This window comes from Ictalurus furcatus, chromosome 11 (assembly GCF_023375685.1).
Source record: "Ictalurus furcatus strain D&B chromosome 11, Billie_1.0, whole genome shotgun sequence".
In the NCBI taxonomy this organism is placed as follows: domain Eukaryota; kingdom Metazoa; phylum Chordata; class Actinopteri; order Siluriformes; family Ictaluridae; genus Ictalurus; species Ictalurus furcatus.
The window spans coordinates 16,656,901-16,684,654 of NC_071265.1; the positions used below are offsets into that span (position 1 = coordinate 16,656,901).

Here is a 27,754-nt window from a genome sequence, read left to right on the forward strand (position 1 = left end):
TCCCCAGCCTTATTCTGATAGTTCAACTAAGCAAATTACTTTTAGCCCAAATTGCCTTAAAAACTAAAGAGCTCTTTGTTACCAATACATAATCAGGATGGAGCATAATTTACTCTGTGAATTTACACTCAAAAGTACTTGGGTGTGTTACCCCTAGTCCGGACAGGGCAGATGCTCTCTGAAGTATCTTTTAGATACCATTTATGGTGTATGTAAAAATCTCATGGGACAATTTAACATAACATTGCGTACAAATTTTAAGACTCCATCACTCCTCCAGCAAACACAGAAGCTACCAGTCTTCGATCCGGACAAAATGGTGAGCATTTTTCTTATTATATCCTACATATTATGCCTATTTTTTTTTTAATGCCTAAGATTTTAAAATTACATTGTATACCTATATGATTTTTGTGGTGAACACCTGTGAAATGTCTGTTCTTGAGCATATTGTAATTAACATTTTATTGAGTTTTTTCATTTTTTTCATAAATATTTCTTCAATGTATTGGATTCTTCGACATATTCACTCGGTAGAGTCACTAGTTTATTATGTACCACATACTCTATGTGTGTCTTGCATAAAATAAATAATGAAGCTGGTCATTCAGATATGCTTATTTATAGTATGCTAAATGTTCTCATTTTAGGCAAGCAAACTGACTCCAGAGCAGATCACAGAGTATAAAGGTGTGTTTGAAATGTTCGACGAGGAGGGGAATGGGGATGTTAAGACACAGGAGCTGGAGAGGCTGATGAGTTTGATGGGAATCAACCCAACAAAGAGGGAGTTGAGTCAAATGGCCAAAGATGTGGATAAAGACGGTGAGTTTAACAATAATCTGGAGCCACTGACTCTATGCTATTCTCACCATAGTTTTGCTTAACTACAAAGTAGCTTTTATTAAAACATTTCTGTCGTATCACTCGTCAAATTTGTCAAAATTCCATTAAATTCTATTAAATAAAATTGATTTATACATATAACAGTATTTCTGGATTAGGATTAAAGCTTCTATACAGGAAACACCCTGTACTCTGAAAACACTGCAATCACAATGTAGTGCAATATATATACTGTATATATATATATATATATATATATATATATATATATATATATATATATATAAATTGCACTACATTTCACATACTAGATCTGGGGCTTTAGATTTCATACAGTTAATTTGAGCACTCACATGGAGTTTTGTAAACAGGGAAATATAAGAGGATTATATGGGATGAGTGCTGGGATTTAGGTTTTCACCCCAGGTGGGTGACCGATTCACCCCAGCCTGCCTTTAATACAGCAAATGAACGCCATCTACAGGCTAAGGAAAAGATTAAATCACAGTTTTAGAGATTTTTACTTTTTAAAAATAGTTTTTGAATGTAATTTTTTTTATTTTCTTTTGTGAAAAGCTTGCTACAGTAATAAAAATAAATGAATATATGGCACAAAAATGACGTCTCCATAGTAAGCATCCAATAAAGGTTAACATGGTCATGTACAATCAAACAACAGTTCAATAAAATCTTGTTTTTGAGTCATTGTGTGAATTAGAAATGAGTAATATAGTCAGTAATCATCTTTAGCGCAGAGGTCATGGTTTTTTTGAGTTGGTAACTCATTAAACTAGACTTGAGCCAGTGCTGGAACAGATTTGCTTTGAGCAATGATACATATAAAAATCTGCCTATGCTAGCTTCATTTACTTTTGCTCTTGTACCTTAAAGAGAGAAGGCATTATCTATAAATTTGCATTCCCATCACAAACAAATTTGTTATATAACAAGAACACTTTTATTGTGTTACGTTTCACCGTTTCGTCATTATCATAGGTGACAGAAATGGACAAAAAGGCCTCTCTGAATGCAATTTAAATATTCTTGTATAACATGTATCCCATCCTTTGTCTTTGGAACTAGCTCCAACCTCTTTATGTATCATCTGAGCAGATTTTATACTCTCTCACTTATATTATAGGAATATTTGTTTCCTATTTTTCCCACACAAAAAAATTCAGTGGTATGCAATGTGCTTCGAGGTAATAGTTATTTAAAGGGCAAGTCTGTCTGTGCAGCACATCACTAGTTCCAGATGAAGTATAACATCAGATTCTTAAAATAAATCTTCACATAAAATTTAAATAATAGCACAACTTTGAGAATATTGTGTTGCTTCATTAGTCTTTAAAAGCAACTTTCGGTCTTATTCTATGTGCTGTGGAAGCCCATGGGTATCATTATGTGCCTTATTTTACTTTCAACGCAAATACCCTGATGTCCTACTTCTGGTTGGAGTTCTCAACACTTGGAAACCACTCGCCGCTGCTTAGGATGGCCCCATATGGACAGCCTAAAGATACATTTAGAAACCATGAAGATGGATTAGGACTACAATTGCCTTGATAGCTTTAGGACTGTAATTGCCATGAGCAAGTTTGCACTCAAGTCTGCATCAGAGAACAGTTGATAAGTTCAACAAAAAAGACTTCATGTTAAAGCTATAATGAATTTCCTGGTTGCATAATTGCACTTTTTGACCATGAAGTGCATAGTTATAGAAGGGAATTATTTATAATCGCACTATTTGTTGTCACCCAGATGAGGATGGGTTCCCTCCTGACTCTGATTCCTCTCAAGGTTCTTCCTAATGTCATCTCAGGGAGTTTTTCCTTGCTACTGCTGCCTCTGGCTTGCTCATTAGGGATACGTTTATAAATGTAAAATTTACATCCTGAATTTATATATTTCTGTAAAGCTGCTTTGTGACAATGTCCATTGTTAAAAGTGCCATATAAATAAAATTGAAATGAATTGAATTGAAATCATTTTCTAAGTGAGCATGAACATTTGCAAAAAGTATGATTTAATGCTGTAATTCTGGTTCATTTGATTGTTATGTAAATAATACCATTTTCACTTTTACAGGCAATGGCACCTTTAACTGTGACAAGTTCCTGGGTCTTATGGCTCTTTACCACGAGCGAGCTAAAAACCAAGATGCTGAGCTTCGAGCTGCCTTTAAAGTGTTTGATAAGGAGGCCAAAGGCTACATTGACTGGAATACACTCAAGTAAATTAATGACCTGTCTTATTCAATATGATAGTAGTGTAAACCATTCCACAACAGGTCTGTTGCAACTACTGTAAAATTATTGGACCAGGTTCTAGCTTATATCACTTTTTATACAATCAGGTTTGTATCTGAAAGAACAACCTGTAAGGAATTAATTGTTTTTGTCTACTATTTCAATATAAGGGGTATATTATGTAGTATATAAATGCAAATAAAGGCATGTTTTATTTAGGTTACATGTACTGTGCCTAATGCGTATCCTAATTTAATATGAACTCCCACATAACTGTGTGCAGGTATGTGTTGATGAATTCTGGTGAACCTCTCAATGAAGAAGAGGCAGAACAAATGATGAAGGAGGCTGACAAAGATGGAGATGGAACAATTGATTATGAGGGTGAAAAGATCTTCTCCACTGTTTTACCTATAATTAAAACTTCTCAATTTTTTTTTTTTGTTTTACATAGCACATTTCAAACCCTGGTCCAGGAGTACTCCCTCTCCTGCACAATTTACTGCTGTCCCTAGTCTAAAAGTCCCACTACAACTCAGAAAGAGCTGTTTCTTAGCTGATTAGTTACATCAGTTGTGTTGGGAGGAGGGAAATTACTAAAATGTACATGGTAATGGGGTCTCCAAGACCAGGGTTGGAAACATAGGGAACTCCTCTAGATCAGTGGCCACCAACCCTCTTAATTGAGATCTACCTTCATGCAGGTTTAATCTCCAAACCAAATAATCAAAACCATCAAGAAGTTGATCAAGAACTTCTTAAGGCAGTGATTAGATGGTCAGGTGGGCATGATTGGTTGGAGCTAAAGTCTTCAGGATGGTAGATCTCCCAGAACAGGGTCTGTGACCACTACTCTAGATCATAACCAAAACCAGATTCCTTAATACCACAATGTTTTGTTATAGCATTTTATTTATTTATTTATTTTAAAATTAGTCTCAATAACAGATAACTGCTATACTGAAAAGCCACAGTGTGGGAAAATATTCCTCTATATTTATTACATTTTCCAGAATTTGTTGCCATGATGACTGGGGACTCTTTCAAGATGACCTGAGACTGAAATTGGAGAAGCATATGGATGAGCAGTGAAATGTAAAAGGAGCTCCCTGGAAGATCTCAACAGTTTGAATTAAAGGATTATAACGACACCATTTTGTTGACTGTTTTATTGATATCTATCCTCGTTGTACAAGTCCTAGAATATGTGCAACAATCTTTTCACACAGGAGAGGATATAAACAAAACATTCCAGAAAGAGTACGGAAACTGTATGAATGAGAAAAATTTAATTTCCTTCGAATCAAATTTGATGGGAGGCCAATAAGGGGTTAATATCCCTGAACCCACTTCCACCACGGTCATGGCATTTGGCGAGTTTAGCAGTGAGATCTCATTCCTGTTATGAGTGACGGATATGTATTGGAACCAATCATAGCCTCGCATCATTCTGCAGCTGACCAATGGCAACGCACAAAGACACTGATAATGGGTGGGACTAGCAGCTAAAGATCAAACCGCATACTAACATACTCAACAGTATGTCAAAACAGTATGTCAGTATAGGAAGCGCACTAGTTTTGCATACTTTATAGATTAGTAGTATACGTTTTCAGACGTAGCCTGTAGTCAAGGTTTGTAGCATCCATATAACGGCCTATGTTTATTCAGGAATATAAAGGAATGGGAGGAAGAGCGGAACAATACAAATGGACCAGGGAAACATCAGGCGGTGTTGAGTAGGGAAAATTAGGGACAAGACTGCGTTTTCGGTTCAAATGCTGTTTTGTATATAATTTTTTTTTATAGCTTTACTGAGCACTTTTTCCCAGTTGAGGCGCAACGGAGAAAGAAGACAGTCCCCCTTTCTCAATTTCAGCGCTGTTTTGTCTTGTAATCAGCTCCGGCTGCTGGTCATTGTAATAAGGTGAGTGTGTGCTTGTAATAATATAAAACAATATTCCCTTTATAATGGCTGTGCTATCCTACCGCTGAAGTATTGGCTGTCAAACGCGCATCATATGACTGATAAATTTAGACGCTACGTTAGCGTGAGTGTATTTGTCTTGTGGTTATCGCTGATTGGTTGAGTTGAGACGCTTCAGCAGGCCCGCCAGCTCTGATTGGCTGGCAGCTTCACAAGTTGTTCATTAAGCATCATCCGGGCTCTCTCTCTCTCTCTCTCTCTCTCTCTCTCTCTCTCTCTCTCTCTCTCTCTCTCATACACACACACACACATATACATATATACATATATACATACACACACACACACACGCACACATACATATACACACACACATACATACACACACTTATACAAACATACACATACATACATACACGCACGCACACACACATACATACATACATACATACATACATACATACATGAATGAGAGAAAGCAGAGTTTAGGAATATCACCGTTAAAGGATCCACACACATTAAGTATGTTAGTATTTAAATATTTTAATAGAAATATCTATTCGGATGCTACTTTGTTAGTTTGTATGTTTTATTTATTATATATATATATATATATATATATATCAGAGTTCCATGAATCCTGCTGGTGCCACTATTAGCAGCTAGTTGAACAACATAATGGACATTGTAAGAAACGCTCGACCAGAGTGATAATAGACCAACATGTCAGTGAAAAGTTTACATTTAAATAGTCTGCACTACAACAAGAAATGTTTTGTTCAAATGTAACAAATAAAACGCATTGCATGTTAAACTTTTTTCTTAACAACTGTGGCCATAAGCAATATACATGCACTACACTACAGTATTAATCACTACAGTATTGGGGTGCACTAGCTAGTCTTTAATGCATGTTCATTCATCTTCCGTAAACACTGTATCTTGGTCAGGATCTCGGTGGATCCAGAGCCGATATCTTAGGAATACAGGGTATGAGATGGGAATACACCATGAATTGGGATGTGAGTCCATCACAGGACACCATGCACAAACACGTTCGCACACTCATTCACAACTATGAGTGATTTAGCATAGCCAGTCCACCTACCGACATGCTTTCAGGACTGAGGATGAAACTGGAGAACATGCGAAACTTATGAGGACACAGGGAGAACATGCGAAAGTCCACACAGACAGCTACCCAAGTTCAGGATCGAACCAGGAGTACCGCATCACCATGCTGCCACTTAGTACTTATGTAGTATAGCAGGGGTTCCCAAACTTTTCCAGGGCAAGGCCCACCAAATGGCATTAACATTTGACCAAGGCTCCCCTTTTGCAAGATGTCTTTAAAACACATTAAAAATACAGACTTCTGAATATATCCCCCTTTTTTATTATTAATAATTACATCTTACATCTTTACATTACATTAGGAAGTGATTGTGTGTGTGTGGTTGTCTGAGAGTGAGAATTTATTTTTCACACCAAATTGTTGAGGCCCCCCGGGCGCCCCCTGGCGGCCCCCACTTTGAAAACCACTGTAGTATAGTATAGTGCAGTGTAGTGTAGTATAGTATAATATTATAATATACAGTGGGGTCTAAAACGCTGAGACTACATTTAAAATGGTAAATAAATAGAATTCTGAAAAATTTAAAACAAAGTAAATGTTCAATATCTCGAATATTTAAGATTCCTCAGGTCTCTATTGGAATGTAAACAAATTTGTGATATTGACCATGTTATGTGCTTTTGTACAAAAGGTCAGATTTTCCTCTTGTCTAAACTCTTCCATTGAAACATGTATTCAGACATCACTCCGATGGATTTGATCTAAATTGGATCGTAAGGTCTGATCGTCAGTGAATGGAAATATTGTTTTAAATGATAATCGAAAGATACCTGCTAAATGTCTTTTGTTTTTTAATAATTGCATGTTGAGCCACAAACTTAGAACCACTGGTCCAATCAGTTAGATCTGACCTGAGTTAGTTTCCAGATGTTTTGTGGCCCAGTGTACCCAAACGTTCTCCCTGAGTTTAGCCATAGGCTGAACACCAACAAGATGTGCAAGGGTATATTCATAAATCAAATATTATTGCTCAAGCACCTGAAAAACTTACAGCAAACGAGTCAGTGTTAACTCCAACAATGATAAACTCCCTCTTATAGTATAGTGGTATCAGGGAAACGCTACAATACTATAGAGTTCACAGTGGAAAAACCAAATTGGATCCTCAAGTGTCTTTTGGATGGTTATCAGTTCTTTTTTTTTAACCCCTTCTTGTAGCATTCCCACCGAGAACACAAACCGAAGACCCCTTTAGATTGATAGATAGCACTTCTTTTTTAAAACACAGAAAAGCCATTAGTATTCGTTTTACTCAAGATGATATTTAAGTATGTGGGAGTTTGATAGATTTTAGTGTGCATCATGTAACATACTGGCAGTTACCCTCCACACTCACAACTCTGTTTAACCAGAGAGAGATAAAAGAAAGAGAAAACGCTTTCATGAGAGAAAACGAGACTGTGAGAGAAAAACAGACACAAAGGCTAGGCACAGGCAGAGCAGCGCTGTCTTACGAAACACTCGTTCCTATCGCAGGCCTTGTTTCTGCGTACTGTCTTTCCTGGGTACAGCATCGTGCTGGCGCTGCCACTCTTTCTTTCTCACCCCCACCTTATACCCACATCCTGTCACAACGCCCACTGCTGCCCAGCTGCCTTAGGGAGGGGGACAAGGGGAAGCCAACGATGCAGAGGTGAAAACACGCACTTATTGTAACGCAGTGTCACTGATCAGTCAGTCCAACTTCATGTCCCTGCATACACACAAGCTTACTTGCAGTTAAGCCACATGTTAAATTGATGTTAAGCCTAGAAATGACAAGGTTCAATTAGAATATTCTGTGATTTTATGAAATTTAGCGATAAAGTTTTCCTTACTTAAGGTGTTGCTGTAAAACCCTTTCACATATAAAGTATTTACTGTGTGTTCTCATATTCATGCCATATTTAAAGCACAACCTTTTCCCAAATAAAAAGGCTAGATAAAACCTTATAGCTTAAATCTTTGTCTTGGCATATAATGTGTAGTGTATAATTAATTTAGTGTAAACCTAAGTCTACCCCAAACACCAACTTAATCAGATTACTAATACAAAATCTTACCTCACACATAAAAACATATGCCCTTTAAGAATATTTCTTACGCTAATGTACACTGTAACTCAATTGTAATTTTAACTGTAACTCAAAGCGGAGTCTAATTCACAAGCAAATATTTTTTGGTATGAAATTTTGTCATTATAGCAGTGTAAATGATTGTCTATAAAGGCTCAAATGTATAGGCTAACTGGGATATTATTATTATTATTATTATTATTTTTTGGACACATTGAATCACAGCACGTCAAATTCAGCAGCTGAAAACCTACTATAAATACAAGCCATCTGAATGAATGAAGTATTAAGCAATATGATTTATTCAAGCATTCTCAGTAAATACACTGAGGAAAATAAAACTCAATGCTTAATACTCCGAGGAGTGTATGCGTCAAGGGAATTTAACAGAAGATGTGAATGAAAAGCAGCGTGTGGTTAGAGAGATTCTAACCTTCATTCACACCAACCCTGGTCTCATGTCTACAGCATCTCCATTTCTCTATTTTAAGCCTCAAACCTCTTTCCTGCCCCAGCATCCAACCCCCACGTCCACACACACATCCTAACGGCTGTGATGTGGAAGGAAGCTCTGCTCTTGCCAGCGCTATCACACATTCTCAAGCATCCATGACCACAAAGTGTTTTTAGAGTGCACACACACACACACACACACACACACACACACACACACACACCACAGATCTACTGTCTATGCCAGATATCAAGGAATGGGTACAGTCTGTTCACTGAGATTTTTTCAATAATACTGAAATAGACTATTCAGGCGAATTGTTCTGCATGCTTGTATTGATTATTATACTTTAGTACTGAATTTGAGGTAATATAAATGGTTTATATTCTCATATTATTGGACAAAAACAAATCTGAGGCTTTCTTCGTCTAGTGTTACAAAGACCTAAACACAACAGTATAAAATCTGGAGGGCTGGACTATTTCCGAACACGGAAATCGTTCTCAATCTTCTTTTAACCCTAGGATTTTGCTCTGAAGTTATAGTTCGCTCAAAATGCTAAGACGGCTGCACTGAATGAAACTGAGTGGAAGCCAGAAAGTGTGACTGGCGTGAAGTTGCCCCCCCACCAATGCAAAACATCAGCAAAATAGTCTCAATCGTTTGTGCTGGTTTGTGCCGTAAAAATTTTCGTTTGTGCTGCTTCGGTTCTGGAGATATTAAAAGAATATTTATAGGTCATTCTGGGGTCACTCAGCCCCCCCACATGCTCCAAATTCACTCCAAATAGTCTCAATCGTTTGTGCTGATAAAAGTTTCGTTTGTGCTGCTTCCATTTGAATTATAGGCGCAAATCTCCTCGGAGTGAGCACCCTTTTAGAGTCAAATTGCTGAAGACTTTTTCAAGACAAATCAAATCATCATTTGTTCAGTAAACAATTCTCATTACTTCATTCACCGGTCTCTCATGATTGAACTTTTCATTTATTTACAAGGAGAATCATCTACTACATTTCACTGCCACCGCTAGGTGTTAGTGACACTTCTGTTCACGATGCTCTTGTGGAAATTATTGTTGTTAGTATAGCAAAAGTCGACACAGATACTAAATCAAAATTCTGGCCAGTGTAAGTACAATTTTTTAACACTGTCAGTTACAATATTATTAGTTATCTTTAATCATAATGGTAAAACGTTCAAAGAGCCAAGATTGTCAATGTTTATTGAACAGAAAACTCATTGTTAATACTAGTATGGCTAATGGAGCTATGAAATGCTAATTACAGCTGCACATGGAACCCATGTTAGTATTTTGAATACGTTGTGCATCTAGGGGTCAACATTACCGTATTGGTCCTAATATAAGATATAATATCCTTATATATTATTACTAGATTATATTTTCCTTGTATTCTGGCAAATACGGTAATACATGAAAACAAGTTTATAGTGTATATGACATTTTTTGCATCAGGATTATTTCAGGGGGTAATTATGTTTTGCTTATGCCAGATGCCCAAGAAAGCAGCAGTCGACAGGGATTCAATTTTCACAGTCTTCTGTTCATCAAAATAAGCCATAGTCCAAAATGGCAACATGGCTACTCCTAATCAGAGCATCTGGACAGAGCTTAGTGAGCAGCTAAAAAACAAGATCACTGCAAAGGCTCAATATACTTTTGTTAAATTGAACAGACACAACATCTGGACTGCTTTAGGGTTTATTTATGAAAGTGATCATGAAACAAGTGGCAGTAGTGAGGACACTGATTTTGAGCCAGGGTCCCTTTCCCCAAGACCAAAAGATTGCTGGACTGTTGATCTTGAAGTTCCATTTCAGAAATGGATTGAATTCATGCACGAAACAGTTCAATACAAAAACAAGCTTGCTAAAACACAAAAAAAGGAATAGACAATTTTGAAGCCTAGCATCTGGACACATGTGATAAATCATCACATTTGGGAAGAAGTGAAAAGCCCTTGCACATTTGTCTTTAAAAGAGCCAAGGTCTATCCATCAGTAACAGAGAAATTCCTAGAAATCAGAGGCAATTGTAAGGAATGTCATGGCCACATTCACATAAAATGTGACAGAGAGCCTGAAATGAACAGCCCAATAGTGCTCAATTGTTTAAATAAAAACACTGATGACTCCCTGCACACTGGATGTTCGAAGCATCCGATGTCTGGTAACTTGCGTGTGCAGATAGCCAAAGAACTGTGTGAGGGTAGAATGGAACCCCATGTATGGAGGGCATCAGAGGCAACAAAGCTGATGGATTTTGGAGATCCTGAGCCAAGCCATCTATCTAATTTGTCCACCCTGCGCAAAGCAAAGCAAGAGAGAAATGACTTAGAATTAGGTGACAAGGATCCTATTTTGTCACTGCAGATGTTAAAATATAGTGCACCTCACAGTGGTAGCATTAAAGACATTGGACTGGACAAGTTCTTCTGTCACTACTGGAGTCAAACACAAATGTTTATGTACAAGTCATTATCAATAGTCTACTAACCCCACTGTGAGTTTTGATGCAACTGGCTCAGTGGTGAGGAAACTACAGAGACCAAATAGCATGTCTGGCCATATCTTCTTATATCAGGGTGTTCTGGCAGGGGATGAGAGTTCAAGTGTCCCAATGGTGCAAATGCTGTCAGAGAGACACGATGTTAATGCAATAACACATTGGCTGACAGAATGGATACGTGCAGGTGCACCAATTCCAAAAGAGGTTGTGAGTGACTTTTCTCTGGCTTTGCTTGGAGCTCTGGTCAAGGCTTTTACTCCTCATCCTGATCTGAAGACCTACATCAGTGAGTGTTGTGGTGTCTTACTCTGTAAAGTGTCAGCAAAAGTGCCACCTTGTTTTGTTCGGGTTGATGTTGCACACTAAAGCAACATTAAAGATTTCTTTGTGGGGTCAATGGCACAGCTTCTCAAGTCACAATCCATGGACAATGCAAGAGAGCTCAGCACAGGTCTACATACAGAGGGCAGAGCTGCTGAGTGGAATATTTAAAGCTGTCCAATTGAAGTCTGGTGCTCTCCAAATTGATGCACAGTGCCACATCTTCACTATCATTCAAAAGTCAATGATACAACGTGCGTGTGTTTCCTTCACACAACAGTGCTCCTCACAGTATTGCAGTCTCAGCACAGGAGTCACAAGGAAAATTCCATTTGTTTGTACTTCTGTTGCTGTACTGCAGGCTTCTGGCATGGCACATCTGCAGACCGCGGTGAAAGAAGGCCTTAACCTTCCAGAGTCCCCCTGCCTCAGGCCAATCCAAAGTCCGTCACAGTGTCCCTCTGCATACAAGACAGACTCTACCTCAGGAAAAGTGCTCTGTGCAGGGAAAGTTTCTCACAGTTACAGTCTGAGAGAACTTCTGTGGATTGACACTGACCTGGGAAGCACCTCCACAGAATTTTCTTTGTGTGAATGTCCCTCCAATCTGATGCTCCAAGGAGGGAGATTTACTTTAAGGGCAGTCATTGCTTTCAGACGAGGCTTAACCCAGGATGCTCTTGGACATTATGTGGCCTACTGCAGGAGGTCTCCATGTGTCTGGGAGATGTATGATGACCTGAGAAGTGGAGTGACAGGAATGTCAAAAAAAAAATATGCCCACATGCTGTGTTATACACAAAAGACTGATTGCATTGTTTAAATTTTCTTTCACAAATTGAAGTATTTTTGTTCTAAGTGTTTTTAAGTTTTTGAAAGTCCATTATTTGCGTCAAAGGATGTTTGATAGTTCACAGTAATTCAGTTTCACAAGTAAAATCATTTTGGCTTAAATCTTAATTTATCTTAATTTATTGAGTCATTTAAGTCATTAAGTTTCCACATACATACACACACACACACACACATATATATATATATATATATATATATATATATATATATATATATATATATATATATATATATATACATACATACATATATATATATACATTTTATATATATTTATATATATATATATATATATATATATATATATATATATATATATATATATATACACATACACACACGGCCTATGTATGTATAAACAGAGCTACAGCAAACAGAATATGGTGCGTGTATTTATTTATGACAATGTTAATATTACGACTGTTATTCTCATAACAACAGATACAGTAACAAGTAAAAACACTTATCTTGGAGTTTGTGTTACATTTCACACATCCTGTGATCCACTGTGTCCCTTAAAAGTTGAAAACGCACAGTGGATAGGTAACAATTAAGTGAATGTGACTATTTAATGTGATTTATCGTTTGGATTTTACCGTGTTACTTCAACTGTATTGTTAATTAAAAAAAAAAAAAAAGACAGGCGGCACAAACCAGCACAAACGATTGAGACTATTTAGTTTGAATTTGGAGCATGTGGGGAGCTGGTGACGTAATCTCATAGAACTTAATGCCTAATATTTTAAAAACGGAAGCAGCACAAACCAAACTTTTATCGGCACAAACGAAGCACGAAAGATTGAGACTATTTTGCTGACGTTTTGCATTTTGCATTGGTGGGGGGGGGGTGCAACTTCACGCAGGTGAAAGTGTGATGTATCATTTATTTGACGAACATACTGTTTTGCAGAATGATGAAGGTAATGGCTGAGGAGTGACCCAAACAACCATCTCCATCACCACCAGCTCCTCCATCCCAGGGCCATGTCTGTGACAACTGTCAAACCTAATTTCTTCACTCCATCATTAGAGTATACTCCAGTCTCCTTCCGTACACGTGTCCCTACTCTCTCCAGCCCTGTCCTCATCAGTTCAGTGGAGAGCAGGACAGAGCAGGACAATGCTACGCATAGAGGCACCTTCCTCACGGTCACTGTACCAATCAATGAGACAGGCTTCAACTCCACGCAGCTCCCCATGACATCGGTGGATGGTGCTGGTATGGGCATGGTCCTCATGCCCTTTGGCATAATCAGCATTGTCGGGTTGGCTGTCATTGTGGTGAGGATGTTATGTTTGTCTGGGTAATATAGTCAGATTGCTAAATCTTTGGATGCTTGTAGTCGAGTTGAGTTTTGTTCTGTAACTGCCAGAATGTATGAACATTCCTTAATGCTCTATTAAGACTACTTTTAGTACTTTAGTGAAAAAAAGCATTTAATTGGGACAACAATGCATATAATATGTAACCTACTATACATTCACCATGCTTTCTGAGTATAGTCAGTTCTTAGTCAAAGGTATTTCTGAATAATACTAAAGCACTACATATATACAGAACAGGCTTTAAGTTCTTCTCGAACTATGTTTCTGTCCACAGATGCTGTACATAAGGAAAAAGAAAAGGTGAGAAAACACTGCATCACTGGATTGTTTTTTATTATTTTGCAAGATGTGATGAACATTACACTGATAGACTTTTCTCGGTGCAGACTGGAGAAGCTAAGGCACCAGCTGATGCCCATGTATAACTTTGACCCAGCTGAGGAACAAGACGACCTGGAACAGGAACTTCTGGACCATGGCCGAGACGGCAGCTCAGCAGGACCTAATTCCAAAGTAAGTATAATTGAATTGTATATATAATGTTTGCTAACTTATAAATCAGTTCTAATGGTTAAGGCCAAAAGGTTACATATGCCCAGCAAAATACAGTCAAACTCATTTTTTAAAAACATTTCATGTCACCATACATGTCCTGTGTTAATTCACTTAGGGTAGCTACTTTATTTCCATAAGAGGTCATTTCAGAATAATAGCTAAGAGACAGATTTATTTCAGTCTTTATTTACTAAATCAGATTTTTAGCAGGTAGCATTGGCTTTTAGTTGCCAACACTTAGGGTAGCCTTCCACAAGTTTCTCACAATACTTTGCTGGAATTTTTGCTCAATCCTTCTGACAGAACTGGTGTGATTGCGACTGCAGTACTTTCACTTTGCTATTTTTAAGCCATTAAGTTACATCTTTGGAGGTATTCTTAGGATCATTGTCCTGCTGGAAGACCCAGTTGTGACCAAGGTTTAACATTCTGGCTGATTTCTTGAGGTGTTGCATCAGTATTTCTAGAAAATCTTTCTTCCTCATACATTTTCTAATGTGCACCAGCCCCTTTTCCAGCAAAACACCCCTACAAAATGATGCTGCCAACCCCATGCTTTGGATGGTGTTCTTTGTTTAAAAACCATTGTTCTTACATACAGGTTCATCTTAAAAAAAAAAAAAAAAAAAAAAAAAAGAATATTGTGGAAAAGTACATTTTTTCCCCATAATTTAATTTAAAAAAAGTGGAATTTGCATATATTCATTACACATAACGTGAAATATTTCAAGCCTTTTTTTTTTGTTTTAATCTTGATGATTATAGCTTACAGCTCATGGAAATCAAAAATCCAGTATCTCAAAATATTACAATAAAGAATTTATAATACAGAAATGCCGACCTTCTGAAACGTATGTTAATTTATGTACTTGGTCGGGACTCAATACAAGGTCTTGGCCGAGTCGCTTGGGTTGTCCCATACTATCAAGGGCAAAAATGTACTCTCTCTAAAGTTAGGCCCTTTTGCAGCCACAGGTGTGCTCCCAATTAACTCCTAATTATGACAGTTGGCCAATCAGAAGATTCGGTAGGTCATTACATCAATTCAATTCAGTTCAATTTTATTTGATCTGTTTAGCGCTTTTAACAGTGGACATTGAAAAATATATATTGTGGATATAAATATTACATTTATATTATAAATGTATCCCTAATGAGCAAGCCAGAGGAAAGGGAAAAACTCCCTGAGACAACATGAAGCGGAAACCTTGTGAGGAACCAGACTCAACTTCAGGAGCCTTCTTGTCTGTTTAAAGAGACCATCAGCTTGGTGTATGTAAACTTTTGACCCCCTGGAAGTCTGATATAGTGAATTTAGAGAAGCAAGTGACTTGCCAAAAGAAATTTATGGTAACATAAAATGTGTGGAGTTGTGAAAATCTGAGCTTGAATATCCTTAGCCTAGGTCTATGTAAACTTTTGGCCTCAACTGAAGCAGCGGACCTTCAGACCCGACTGTGTTACTACATAGTGCTTGTATAGCACATTTTACGAATGGGGGAGTGAAAGCAGTATTAGAGTACAGCATTTAAAATGGTCTCAGGATTATGGATAGAGTGAACATTAGCATTAGGTGTTATGATTAGGTTAGATTTACAACCCCAATTCCGAAAAAGTTGGGACAATATGGAAAATGCAAAAAACAAACAAACAAAAAGTTATCTGAAAATTCAGTTCACCCTGTACTATATTGAAAACACATTAACACATTATTTGATGTTTTACTTTGTGAATTCAATTTATTTTTGCAAATATATACTTATATATTATACAAATATATACATTTCAAATCTGATGACTGTAACACACTCCAAAAAAGTTTGGGACAGTCGACTGTTTACCGCTGTGTAACACCACCTTTTCTTTTAATAACACTTATTAAGCATGTGGGCACTGAAGACACCAAGTTGGTTTAGCAAACGGAATTTTCCCCCATTCATCCATTATGCATTTCTTCAGCTGCGCAAATGTATAGGGCCTTCGTTGACTTATTTTGCACTTCATAATGCGCTACACGTTCTCAACCGGAGACGGGTCAGGACTGCAGGCAGGCCATGCTAGCACCCGTACTCTCTACTTACGAACCATGCGCTTGTAATCTAGGCAGAATGTGGTTTGGCGTTGTCCTGCTCTGGATGGCAGCGTATGTTGCTCCAAAATGTGTACATATCTTTCTGCATTAATGATGCCCTCACAGATGTGCAAATTACCCATGCCGTGGGCACTGACACACCCACATACCATGACATACGCTGGCTTTTGGACCTGATGCTGATAACAGCTTGGATAGTCCTGTTCCTCTTTGGCCCGGAGAACATGACTGCTGTTTTGTCCAAAAACTATTTGAAATGTCAACTCGTCTGACCACAAACACGATTCCTCTGTACTTCTGTCCATCTCAGATGAGAAGTTGGTGGCCCTTCTGTACAGTGTTGATGTATGGCTTCTGCTTTGCATAGTAAAGCCTTAACTTGCATCTGTGGTTGCGGCGAATGGTGTTGACTGACACAAAGGTTTACCAAAGTATTTCCAAGCCCATGTCAGGATCTCCATTACAGACTCATGACGGTTTTTAAGGCAGTGATGTTTGAGGGATTGGAGATCACGCGCATTCAGAAGTGGTTTTTGGCCTTGCCCTTTACGTACTGAGATTTGAATCTGTTAATTATATTGTTCACTGTTCAATCCTACCAATTTGTCTTTGGGGAATGTTGTTATCAGAGTGTTGGATTATTTGCTGATGTATCTGTTGGCAGATTGGCGAGCCTCGACCCATCCTTGCTTTTGAAGGACTAGGCCTTTTTTGGAGGCTCCTTATATAATATGATTAGACGATTGCCTCACCTGTTTCACATCACCTTCTTATTTCAATTTGTCCCACACGCTATTAGTCTTAAATTGCCCCTGTCCCAAATTTTTTGGAACGTGTTTCATGCATCAATTTAAAAAAATATACATTTACCTTCAAAAAACTATGATGAACAGTTGATTGGGTAAAATATCAAATACCTCATCTTTATATGTTTTTTGTTTAAATACAAGTCAAAGTACATTTACACATCACTCCTCTTAGTTTATATTAGCATTTTCCATACTGTCCCAACTTTTTTGGAATTGGGGTTATAGATTAGTGCATTTATAACTCATCTGAAGGTCCTAAAAACAACTGTTCACGCAACATCATAGAACATGCTTGGAGGCAAGCATGCTAAAAACTGCCCTCTACTCTACACAATAGGGGTGTAACACAGTGCCACTATCTGTATCTGTATCAGTTCGTATCTTAATCAGTATTTGGATTTGAGCTGGAAGTGGGCATGGTCTAGACTGTAAGCAAGTGAACTGTGTTTCAAAACAATTATGTCTTTCCCAAATAAGGGAGCTGTTGTTTACAACAATTATCATCTAATATTTTGTCAGATTACTTCAGTTTTCTGGTTTGTTACATTCCAGAAAGGACAGAAAATGGGTTGCAGCGCTGCTGCTAATCTAAATGGAGTCCTTTAATTGGCATTTTGTTTTAATGGCCACATGATTTTCCAGGAAGATTTTCTCTTAATAATGATGAACATTAAGAACTGATCATTTTTTTTGGAGACCCCAGCAGAGACATGCTGAGCACGTCTTAGCACGTCATATAGAACAATGGCTCTATAAATAAAAGCATATTTCTTTAGTTTTTTACAGAAATATGGTTTAATTTTATATAGAGTTCATCAAGGAAGTATTTTTTGTTTTTTGGCTTCACTTCTATTTGTTATCTATTCTATGTTTATGAATGTGGTCTTTGTCCCATGAGCAAAGTTGCCACTACATTGGGCTTGTTTTGGAACAAAACTGCTGGTGGAAAAGTCCAATTTCCATAAACATAGGCTAGGCAAACAACGGGAAAATACAGACAGTGTATATATGATGTATAGAACAGCTTCTGTTTTAAGATGTATTGCAACATTTGGGAGAAGGAAAGGGGGATTATGGAGTGGATTGCCATGTATTGCATGTACAATGTACTGATGCAAATCAGAAATGCAAAGACTGAGAAAAAGAAGAAAAACAAGTCTCCCTTATCCCAACCCAGAACATTTTTGGTTAGATTTGAGATGTGGTAGGGATGGGAATGTTGTTGAGACCTGGCAACCTTGTCCAGCAATCCTCTACATGAAAGTAAAAACCAAGCACTCTGAGATTTTTTTTCCTTTTTGTTTTTTGTTTCATCCTGTGGGATCTTGAAGTGAAGCGTTCTGACAAGTTTTCTAAAAAAAAAAAAAAAAAAAAAAGGAAACGGTGTGCCTCCTATTTATATCCATCCATCCATCCATCCATCTTCTACCGCTTATCCTTTTCAGGGTCACAGGGGAACCTGGGGCCTATTCCAGGGAGCATCGGGCACAAGACGGGGTACACCCTGGACAGGGTGAAAGTTCCTATTTATATCTGTATTTGTATTTGTTCAGAACATGTTATGTGTATACACTTTATTAGGAACACCTGCACACTCAAGCAGTTATCTAGCCAGCCAATCATGTAGCAGCAGCACAGTACAAAAAAATCATGCAGACACAGGTCAAGAGCTTCAGCTAGAGGTCACATCAAACATCAGAATGAAGAAAAAGTGTGATCTCTGTGACTTTAACGTGGCATGGTTGTTGGTACCAGATGGGCTGGTTTGAGTATTTCAGAAACTGCTGATTTCCTGGGATTTTCACACACAGCAGTCTCTAGAGTTTACACAGTATGGTGCAAAAACAAAACAAAACAAAACAGTGACTGGCAGTTCTGTGGGTGGAAACGCCTTGTTGATGAGACATCTGAGGAAAATGGCCAGATTGGTTCAAGCTGCCAGGAAGGATATAGTAACTCAAATAATCACGCTTTACAACCGTGTTGAGCAGAAAAGCATCTCAGCATGCACAAAACATTGAACATTGAGGTGTGTGGGCTACAACAGCAGAAAACCACATCAGGTTTCACTCCTATCAGCCAAGAACAGGAATTTTAGGCTATCATTGAACATACTCACCCAAACTGGACAGTTGAAGATTAGGGGGAAAAAGAGTCTTTTTCCAGTCTTCAACTGTCCAGTTTGGGTGAGTCTATGCCCATGATAGCCTCAGATTCTTGATCATGGCTGATGGGAGTGGAACCTGATGTGGTCTTCTGCTGTTGTAGCCCATCCACCTAGAGGTTTGATGTGTTGTGCGTTCTTTAGATGCTTTTCTGCTCACTGTGGTTGTTTACAACCTTGTATAGTGATTATTTAGTTCAGGGGTGGCCAATCTTATCTGGAAAGGGCCGGTGTGGGTGCAGGTGTGGCTTCTGCTTGGTTGGAATGAAAACCTGCACCCACACCGGCCCTTTCTGGATAAGATTGGGCACCCCTGATTTAGTTACTATAGACTTCCTGTCAGCTCAGACCTGCCTGGTCATTCCACTCTGATCCCTCTCATCAACAAGGTGTTTTTTTTTTTGTTTTTTGCACCATTCTGTGTAACTGCAGAATGTTGTATGTGTGAAAATCCCAGGAGATCAGCAGTTTCTGAAACACTCACACCAGCCCATCCGATACCAACAACCATGCCATGGTTAAAGTCACAGAGATCACACTTTTTCCTCATTCTGATGTTTGACGTGAACATTAACTGAAACTCTTGACCTGTATCCGCATCATTTTGTGCATTGTGCTGCTGCCATATGATTGGTTGATTTTAGATAACGGCATAAATGAGCGGGTGCACAGGTGTTCCTCTTAAAGTGTATACCCTCATGGACTCCTGGATACAACCATGCTGTGACATCATCTGGATTGGAACTTGCTATCTCTTTCCCATTTATTCTTGCACTTCTTTAACTGAAGAATGGCAGTGTAAAGATTCTTTACAGTGAACCTTAAATCCTGACCCAATCATTTCTTTCACACTAGCATTATTCTGTGTAACAGTAAAACGCTCAAGTTTGCATTATACACTTCTCTCTTGTTCTCAGACTCTGACAGCGGGTCAGGGTGGCGCTCAAGTGGCGAGTCGACTGGTCTTTACGGACGTTGCTGATGCCATAAATGTATGACGTCGCTCCTCTCAGCATAAATGAAGATTTCAGAAACCTCCAGGGACATCATGGAGAGAACGAGAATTTTCCAGCTTAATATTTTCACACTTGGCTGGGAATCAGACGTTGATTTAGCAAACGTCTGTAGACTATAAGGGAAGTTTCTAGAAGCCTTTTAAGATTAGGTTGCATTTGCTGTATTAAAAAAGGAAATGGCATTTCTGTACGTTTTAGAGAAAAACCTGTTTAATTTCATTTCTGATGATCCCTTTTAAATGGATTGGTTCAGACCCAGTTTAACTCATCATGGTCACAGATATATACAGTATATGTCTACATGTGTGTTTTTAGAAGTGTTCATTAAAGAAATTTAGTAGTTGCTTTTAATATTTGTTCATGAATAGTAATTGCATGCATTTGTAGCTACCACATCACTGCATCACACAGTTAAAGTGCACCTATTATGGTTTTTCAAATATTACCTTTCATGTCTTGTGTTATAGAGCTGTTTGTGAATGTAAAAAAGTCTGCAAAGTTTCAAAAATCAAATTGCATGACAAACGGAGTTATTGACTCCCAAAAGAAGGAACCGATTCTGAACAGCTGAAACGAGTCGTTAGTAATTCCAGACTTTACTTCCTGTACTAACCTACGTAGGTTTGTAACAAAAAACCCGCCTCTGGTTTTCGTAGGCTGCTCGCGAACAGCGGTAGACCAATCACAACAGACTGGGATATCTAACTAATCGGAGCAGAGTATGCTCTCTGAAAGGAGGAGTTTAAAATTAATCCTTTAGAACGGATCATTTAATGAGTCGTTTTTGACACTGGGGGAAAAAATGGTAATGCTGCAGTTTAAATTATGAGCACATTAAAGTGTTTTTGACCTTGGATGCATGTAAATCTATTGTATAAGACATTTAAAACAAAATTAGGCACGTTTAAACAAAACCATAGTAGGTGTGCTTAAAAGGCTCCACTTACTTGTATTCATTTTATTAATCTTAACTTTGTTTCTGATAAATTCAGTTTAGTTTGGTTTTATTTGTCTAGCTCTTTTAACCATAGACATTGTAACAAAGCAACGCTACATAAACACAGATGTACATTAATGAGGCGACAATGGAAAGGAAAAACTCCCTGAGACATCATGAGGAAGGAACCTGGAGAGGAAACCGAGTCTTCCGGGTGAAGCCGGATTATAAATGTAATTACTGTTCTTCAACTATACATTATAAAGTCAATACTATGTATGTTGAAAGGATGATAAATGTAAGCATATTGTGAATAAGATTCATGGAATAAGCACAGGATGTTTTTTATTGTTGCAACAGTTCTTAGATACAAGTTTTAAAAGTACAGGTGATGGGTAGAAGTTTTGTGATTAACCATGAAGTCTTCTCTCTAAAGCTGGGAAATTGCGAGGGTTCTTTTCATTACAGCTAGCGGACATTCTTTCTTCGAGCGTGTAAAATTATAGTAGAAGTGTTTGGGAATTTGATGCACATTTTCTGTACCACTGCCATAGCTCAAACCACAGCTTCCCGAACGTTGAATTCTACACTGTAAAAACGTTCTTTAAAAAGTTCTTTTGCCACAGCCTTACCCAGCGCATAATCTGTATACATGCACAATTTTGAGCTATATTTATAGAAAGACCGTGTAATCATTGTTGTTTCAAACAGATTAACGTATTAGAAATTTCTCTCTTGTGAGGGAGAGAGAAAAGTCATTGTCATGTATGTCTGTATAAGTACTGTGTACGTGTATGTGCGTGCACGTGTGTGAACACTACTATGGAGTAATTGTCTGTGACAGTGTTCTACACTCTCCAAAACCAGCAGCTTTAGAGAAAGTTTGTAATGTGTGAGAATATGACCATAAATAAATGCAAAAAAAAAAAAGCATTTGATCCTTTTTAAAAAAATTTAATTTCAATGCAATGTTTCATAAAGTCACAACTGCATGGTTTACTGGGATATTCTTTTTATTATTATTATTTTTAGTCATGACATGGTCAATGCGATACAATGCATACACTTGTTTTAAGGTTCCTTTATTCACTATTTTAGAAACGAAAACTATTAAGAAGCATAAAATTGAGGTACATTAAAATTTGTCACGGTTTGGAAGTGTTCATGAGGCAGTATCCTTTTAAACGTTTCATCCAGTGTAAAAACATCATTTGACTCAACAGCAGGTTAACACAGTACGTACATGTTCTGTTAAATGAGGTACGTGATTAAAGACATCAGATCATAAAATCATCCTTCTGATGTATACAATTTCTGCACTGATGGTAGAAACTATAAAACTAATGAGATGACATATAAAACCGAGGTGAAAAAATAATAACAAAGTCTCGAGTTCTGAGGCATCACCTTTTAAACCAATTCATGCAATGTAAAAATATCAATTCACTCAACAGTGTATGAAGTTATCCTATATTTTAGACCAGACAACATCATGCAAGTCCAGTATAAAACATGGACATACATGCATGCTGAGGTTCCACATCCACCGCAAACCTGGCCAGGATAAAGTGATTACTGAAGATGAATGAATGTAACAACATGGAGGATTCGAGACACAGAAATATAAGTATTGTACATAAACAATGCCAATAAAAAAGAAATCAGTACAATTATCAAGATTTTTTCTTTCAAAAAATGCTTTCATACAAAAAGCACAAGGTGTAGAAAAAAAGAGAAAAGCACAATAAAGTGTAATATTCTAGAGATCGACCAATCAGAGAAATAGACGTTAAAGAGAGAACAAAGAGGATTATGTATTCAACTGCTGAGGCATTCTGACAAATGTTTGCTGCATCATTGAACTGCACAACATTTCATTCACTGAAAAAAACAACAACAACAAGTAAACAGTACTTAAGTTGTGAACACAAGGCTTTTTTTTTTTAGGTAAACACTTAGGTAAATACGTTTTTCCCCTGTGATGCATTTTTTGTTTCCTTTTTTAGTTTCAAACTTTATCTCTGCTTTTCACAGACTGTATCAAGTTTACTGATCACACAGCAGAAAATGATCTAGTAATCTATTTGTTACTGTAAACAAAAAATGACTTTTTTCAAATAGTAAAATTCAGCAGGTTTGACACATTTTCAAGTACAACCAGACACTCAACTGTAAACATTGAAATAAAACCATTAATATAAATGTCAGGTACAGATCTTAGGAGAAATGCACCATGACAGTGTTGGTTTAATTTGCCTTGAGTGAAATTATTATTATTATTATTAGTGGACTTAAGTAATACAAGTGGTGTTTCAATAGTTAAAGGCTTTGGTCCACTTGTCTAAACATTGTGAGTTAAAATGCCAAGCTGTGTCCTTGGGTCCTTAAGCAAGACCCTTAATCATCAACCACTCAGTTGTATCCCATCTCAATTGTAAGTCGCTTTGGATAAAAGTGTCAGCCAAATGAATGAATGATGTAAATGTAGACAAATAACAACTGGAAAAAAATATAGCTTGTGTTGTACTGATAAAATGAAATGATACAGTAGTGACTCATTCAGTACCATATCATATATACTGTACTATATAAACATGATGGCTGTAAGTAAAAGTGTTTTTCGATTCATAACAAAAGCACCCGTTAGATGATGTTTGCTGTCAAGTGTGAGGTGCAGAAAAATCTGAAGTAAGTGCTGGTCTACAGCTACATTTAGACAGAAGGATGGGATGCCCAAATCCAGTTTCCAATCCAAATCACTTTTTGGCAGATCATATTGTCATGTGCACATATAGCTGTATCTGTTTTGCAAACGTGGTTCTAAATAAGTCCATGTCTGGTATTACTTGATGCAGTTATATGTAATCAAAACCTACAAGTATGTACAGGGTGTCCTAAAAGTCTCCAAACATAGGGGAAATTAACACATTTTAGCAAAATGTCTTCCAAAATGTTTCATGCTTAGTTTATATTATATATGCACAATATATATATTTTCATATAGTCTTTAAGAATGCTTTGAGAACAGAAGAACGTATTGAAATCATTCTCATGGTTGGATCGGGAAGCTGTCGCAAGGTTGTGATGGACTTTAACAGGAAACGTGACAAACATGTCCCACACACCACACTGTTGCCAAACTTATGAACAAATTCAGAAAGGCTGGAGTGTTGTGGACAAACCGAGAAGTGGACGTCCATGAACATCCACTGATGAAGTCACAACCAACGTGGTGCTGGCAAACATAGTCCCATACGTATGGAGACTTTTGGGACACTCTGTAGAATCCACAGTGCGCAATTCAGAGTTGTTTTAAGTGGTTACTAAGTGTTTTTTGGCATCTAATTATTAAGGGGAATGTTCTGTTTTTCTGATATTAGTGCTTTGGGAATTGGCAAGATCAGGCCCCAGGTATTTTTTGCATAGTGACTGATAGCACACCTATGTGAGAATGCTGGATATAACTGTCTAAATGCAGCCTATTGCACAAACTGGCAGCTCAAAGACTAGATGTTCTTCTTGTGTGGTGATGGCAGGAGTGGCTGGTCCTCTTCCTCCTCATGCTAAGAGTAGGAAAAAGAAAAGATACATTTGCGTGTGCGTGAGAATGAACAATATGTCTCGGTGACACTGAGAACTGCGACAGTTGGGAACAGGAAACCAAGAAAAGAGGATAACGGCCATGCTCAGTTTCCCTTAAAGCCACTGACTCATTCGACTCCTGTTTTAGTCTACTGCATGTATGCCTATGAGTAAAAGGGGAGTTTTTGAACACTTTCAACTCATAACAGGGTTTCAGTATGCAAGGAGCCATTAGTAACTCGGTCTTCGGATGGTGCCCCAACAAAGCAAATGGGTGTTTCATTGAACGTTGAAATTATGTGTAGTAATGAATATTCCTCTCACCTCTTGCTCTTGTTGCTGCACTTCTTTTTGAGGCTGTAAATAAGAGAGAGCATGTAAACGATATATATATATATATATATATATATATATATATATATATATATATGTATGTATGTATGTATGTATGTACACACATACAAAGAAAAAGAAAATCAGAAATACTCATAATTTAATAATTGCACTACCAGTACAGTGTTATTGGTTGTGTAATGCCAGGGTGAAGTTGTAAAAAAATTACATTTAAATATTAAAAAATGTGTATTATTGAATTGCACCATTATTATAATTATCATAATGATTTTTTTCAGTTATGTGTGAGTATGTAACTCTAACCCATTTTCTTGGTCGGCCTCGAGGTCTCTTTTCCTTTGGTGGCTCCTTTGAAAAAGAAACAAATGAGGGAATTAAACATATTCAAACAGCTCACTTTACTGACAGCATTTTAGTAGAATGATTTAGTAGAATGATTCACGCTCTCTTACTTTGGGTGTACTACGATTGGCCTTGTTCTTACTCCCTTTGGGTCTTCCCCTTGGCCTTTTGGGAGCAGGCGGATCAATGGGCTCCTGAAAGTGCCAATGATTTTCAGTTCAGTGTTTAAGTCATTGCATTGTCAAGGGTGTTTATGGGGTGTCATAGTACCTGTTGTGGTTTGCGTGGTCTACCTCGGCCTCGGCGCGGTGCCTCTGGAGCTTCAGTTGCTGGTGCAGCAGCCGGTTCAGCTGCTGCTCCACTCATCTCTTCTTCCATCCTGGCCAGACCTCACATACAGTAGACTCCACACACACACACTCTGTTCTGATGAGTTGTAAATGGATGCAATTACATTAGGTTGACTAGGTGAAAAAATACTTAAGAACATAGGAATATATTCATAACCTCCGAAATACAAACCTATGTCCAAATCAGTAGGAAGTGATTAAGGAATGGCATCCTAACTCACTCTAACACTTCCTACTCGGACATGTCCATCATTCTAGCCACTACAATCATGGATAAAAATCCTGTCAAACACCTGACCTGACTAGTGTATGACAAGTAAAGTATTATACGCTGGGAACATACAATTTATGTGATTTATGGAAATCATCTCAATCCCATATGCCCAGGATTTAAACTGGCATTTAGACAGTTTCATGGGTGTAAACAATGCGGGAGCTGTGTCACTGAATGGATTTGTTATTAGCCAATATTAAGGTTCTTCACATTGACATAATTGAAATGTGATTAAAACAAGTTTTCAATATGTCCCTTACATAACTGTATGCCATAGGCCTATATAATTTTTTTTTAATAACAGGAATTTAAATGCACATTTGCTTCTGTACAAACTGCTCACTGTTCAGTTATCACCTAAATGCTGAATTCACTCACAGTGTTCATGTGTAACCAGCTGGATGAGGGTTGAAAGTGACAAGCAGCAAAAAATAATTAATTGGTTAGAAATGAAACCAAAATGAAAACTGCTATTTTGATATTATGTTATTATGATATTATTATTATTATCATATAAATATTATGATTTTCACAGAACATGAACCACACTAATCATTCATATGACAAAAATTAAACTGCATTCAACTCTTATTTATGCATTGAACTTTTATTTTTGATCAACACAATTCTGACTTAACATGTATTTGTTTAAAAAAAAAACAACAAACAAACAATAAAAACTATATTATTCATTTTATTGTATTGCTTCTACCTGTCCTCCTGCCGAAAATTGCGGCCGACGGTCGTAAAATGTAGCGCACATTTTGCGCTAACGGAAGAAGCGTTGCCTTGGTAACATAGTAGTGCAAAACAGTATGGATATGTGGAGGAAGAAAATACCGACATTATCTCACGTTACCATATCCTGCGTTTGCGAATTTAAAAAGAATGCCGCTTTATCTCATTTTTAACACACACACACACACGCGCGCGCGCACAGAGTCACACCGGCGTCTGGTAGTTGATTCATAAAATACTTGTTCAATAAGAGTAGCTCACAAATATAACTAAGCATGTAAAACTGCAGCCTACAAGTTACATTTAAATATAAACCACACAGAAGCAGCACACTGAAAGTGCAGGAAATTATCAGATATGTATATGGATCTTTCTTACACAACCAATCACCAATAAATAAATAAATAAATAAATTATATATATATATATATATATATATATATATACAAGATTGATTTACCACTGATGGAGGTCTACCGCTTGTTCTTGTTCTCCATGAAGTTGCAGTAATATCTCGTGTGGCACTAAGTGTATCTGGTACCTGTCTATGAACCGAGCTACAGTACACGTCAAAGAGGAACACCGCCCATTTCCCCCAATCTTCAGCCAGTGCTCAACCTGGAGCTTCACTGTAAACCTTTCAACCTGTGTACAGTGCGATCGTAGCAATACAAAGAGGCTTTAGTCAAAGCGGGCTTTGCTTTCTTTACATTTGTCCTCCTTGAGGTTGATTTGGGACATTGCCATGATCAGGTACTTCACAGCGTAATTTTTGGGCCGTTTCCTACTTTGACAAAGCAAAACCGTAACTAATGAGTCACTGTACGCGAGAAGGAACTGCAACTGT

At 37.6% G+C, this 27,754-nt stretch overlaps 3 protein-coding genes across 4 annotated transcripts; 2 read left to right on the forward strand and 1 right to left on the reverse strand.

Annotated features, from left to right (window-relative positions):
* The first annotated feature begins 108 nt into the window (after window positions 1-108).
* On the forward strand, window positions 109-13,363 carry LOC128614966 (calglandulin-like). Its single transcript, XM_053636717.1, has 6 exons — window positions 109-319; window positions 651-825; window positions 2,935-3,079; window positions 3,379-3,479; window positions 4,109-5,022; window positions 13,279-13,363. Exons 1-5 carry the CDS (start codon window positions 224-226, stop codon window positions 4,150-4,152), a joined length of 561 nt encoding a protein of 186 aa, XP_053492692.1. The 5' UTR covers window positions 109-223; the 3' UTR covers window positions 4,153-5,022; window positions 13,279-13,363.
* si:ch211-161c3.5 (uncharacterized protein C3orf18) lies at window positions 13,228-24,744 on the forward strand. Its single transcript, XM_053636714.1, has 4 exons — window positions 13,228-13,649; window positions 13,969-13,994; window positions 14,081-14,207; window positions 20,232-24,744. The coding sequence occupies exons 1-4, from the start codon at window positions 13,353-13,355 to the stop codon at window positions 20,310-20,312; spliced, it is 531 nt and encodes a 176-aa protein (XP_053492689.1). The 5' UTR covers window positions 13,228-13,352; the 3' UTR covers window positions 20,313-24,744.
* si:ch211-161c3.6 (high mobility group AT-hook 2b) lies at window positions 23,428-27,550 on the reverse strand. Of its 2 annotated transcripts, none has more exons than XM_053636716.1 (6): window positions 27,368-27,550; window positions 25,816-25,949; window positions 25,656-25,739; window positions 25,507-25,551; window positions 25,174-25,206; window positions 23,428-24,830 (listed from the first exon to the last, which is right to left on the reverse strand). In XM_053636716.1, exons 2-6 carry the CDS (start codon window positions 25,921-25,923, stop codon window positions 24,774-24,776), a joined length of 327 nt encoding a protein of 108 aa, XP_053492691.1. In that variant the 5' UTR covers window positions 25,924-25,949; window positions 27,368-27,550; the 3' UTR covers window positions 23,428-24,773. The 2 variants fall into 2 exon arrangements, with proteins under 2 accessions (XP_053492691.1, XP_053492690.1); XM_053636715.1 differs by having other exon boundaries at window positions 23,430-24,830; window positions 25,816-25,971; window positions 27,368-27,549.
* Between the last annotated feature and the right edge of the window lie 204 nt (window positions 27,551-27,754).

Coding starts and splice junctions, on each gene's coding strand:
- LOC128614966 (XM_053636717.1), top strand. CDS start 224: ATGGGACAATTTAACATAACATTGCGTACAAATTTTAAGACTCCATCA. Junction 826..2,934: donor CAAAGATGTGGATAAAGACG/GTGAGTTTAACA, acceptor TCACTTTTACAG/GCAATGGCACCTTTAACTGT. Junction 3,080..3,378: donor ATTGACTGGAATACACTCAA/GTAAATTAATGA, acceptor AACTGTGTGCAG/GTATGTGTTGATGAATTCTG.
- si:ch211-161c3.5 (XM_053636714.1), top strand. CDS start 13,353: ATGTCTGTGACAACTGTCAAACCTAATTTCTTCACTCCATCATTAGAG. Junction 13,995..14,080: donor TACATAAGGAAAAAGAAAAG/GTGAGAAAACAC, acceptor TTCTCGGTGCAG/ACTGGAGAAGCTAAGGCACC. Junction 14,208..20,231: donor CAGCAGGACCTAATTCCAAA/GTAAGTATAATT, acceptor TCTTGTTCTCAG/ACTCTGACAGCGGGTCAGGG.
- si:ch211-161c3.6 (XM_053636716.1), bottom strand. CDS start 25,923: ATGGAAGAAGAGATGAGTGGAGCAGCAGCTGAACCGGCTGCTGCACCA. Junction 25,552..25,655: donor CCAATCGTAGTACACCCAAA/GTAAGAGAGCGT, acceptor TCTTTTTCAAAG/GAGCCACCAAAGGAAAAGAG. Junction 24,831..25,173: donor TGCAGCAACAAGAGCAAGAG/GTGAGAGGAATA, acceptor TCCTACTCTTAG/CATGAGGAGGAAGAGGACCA.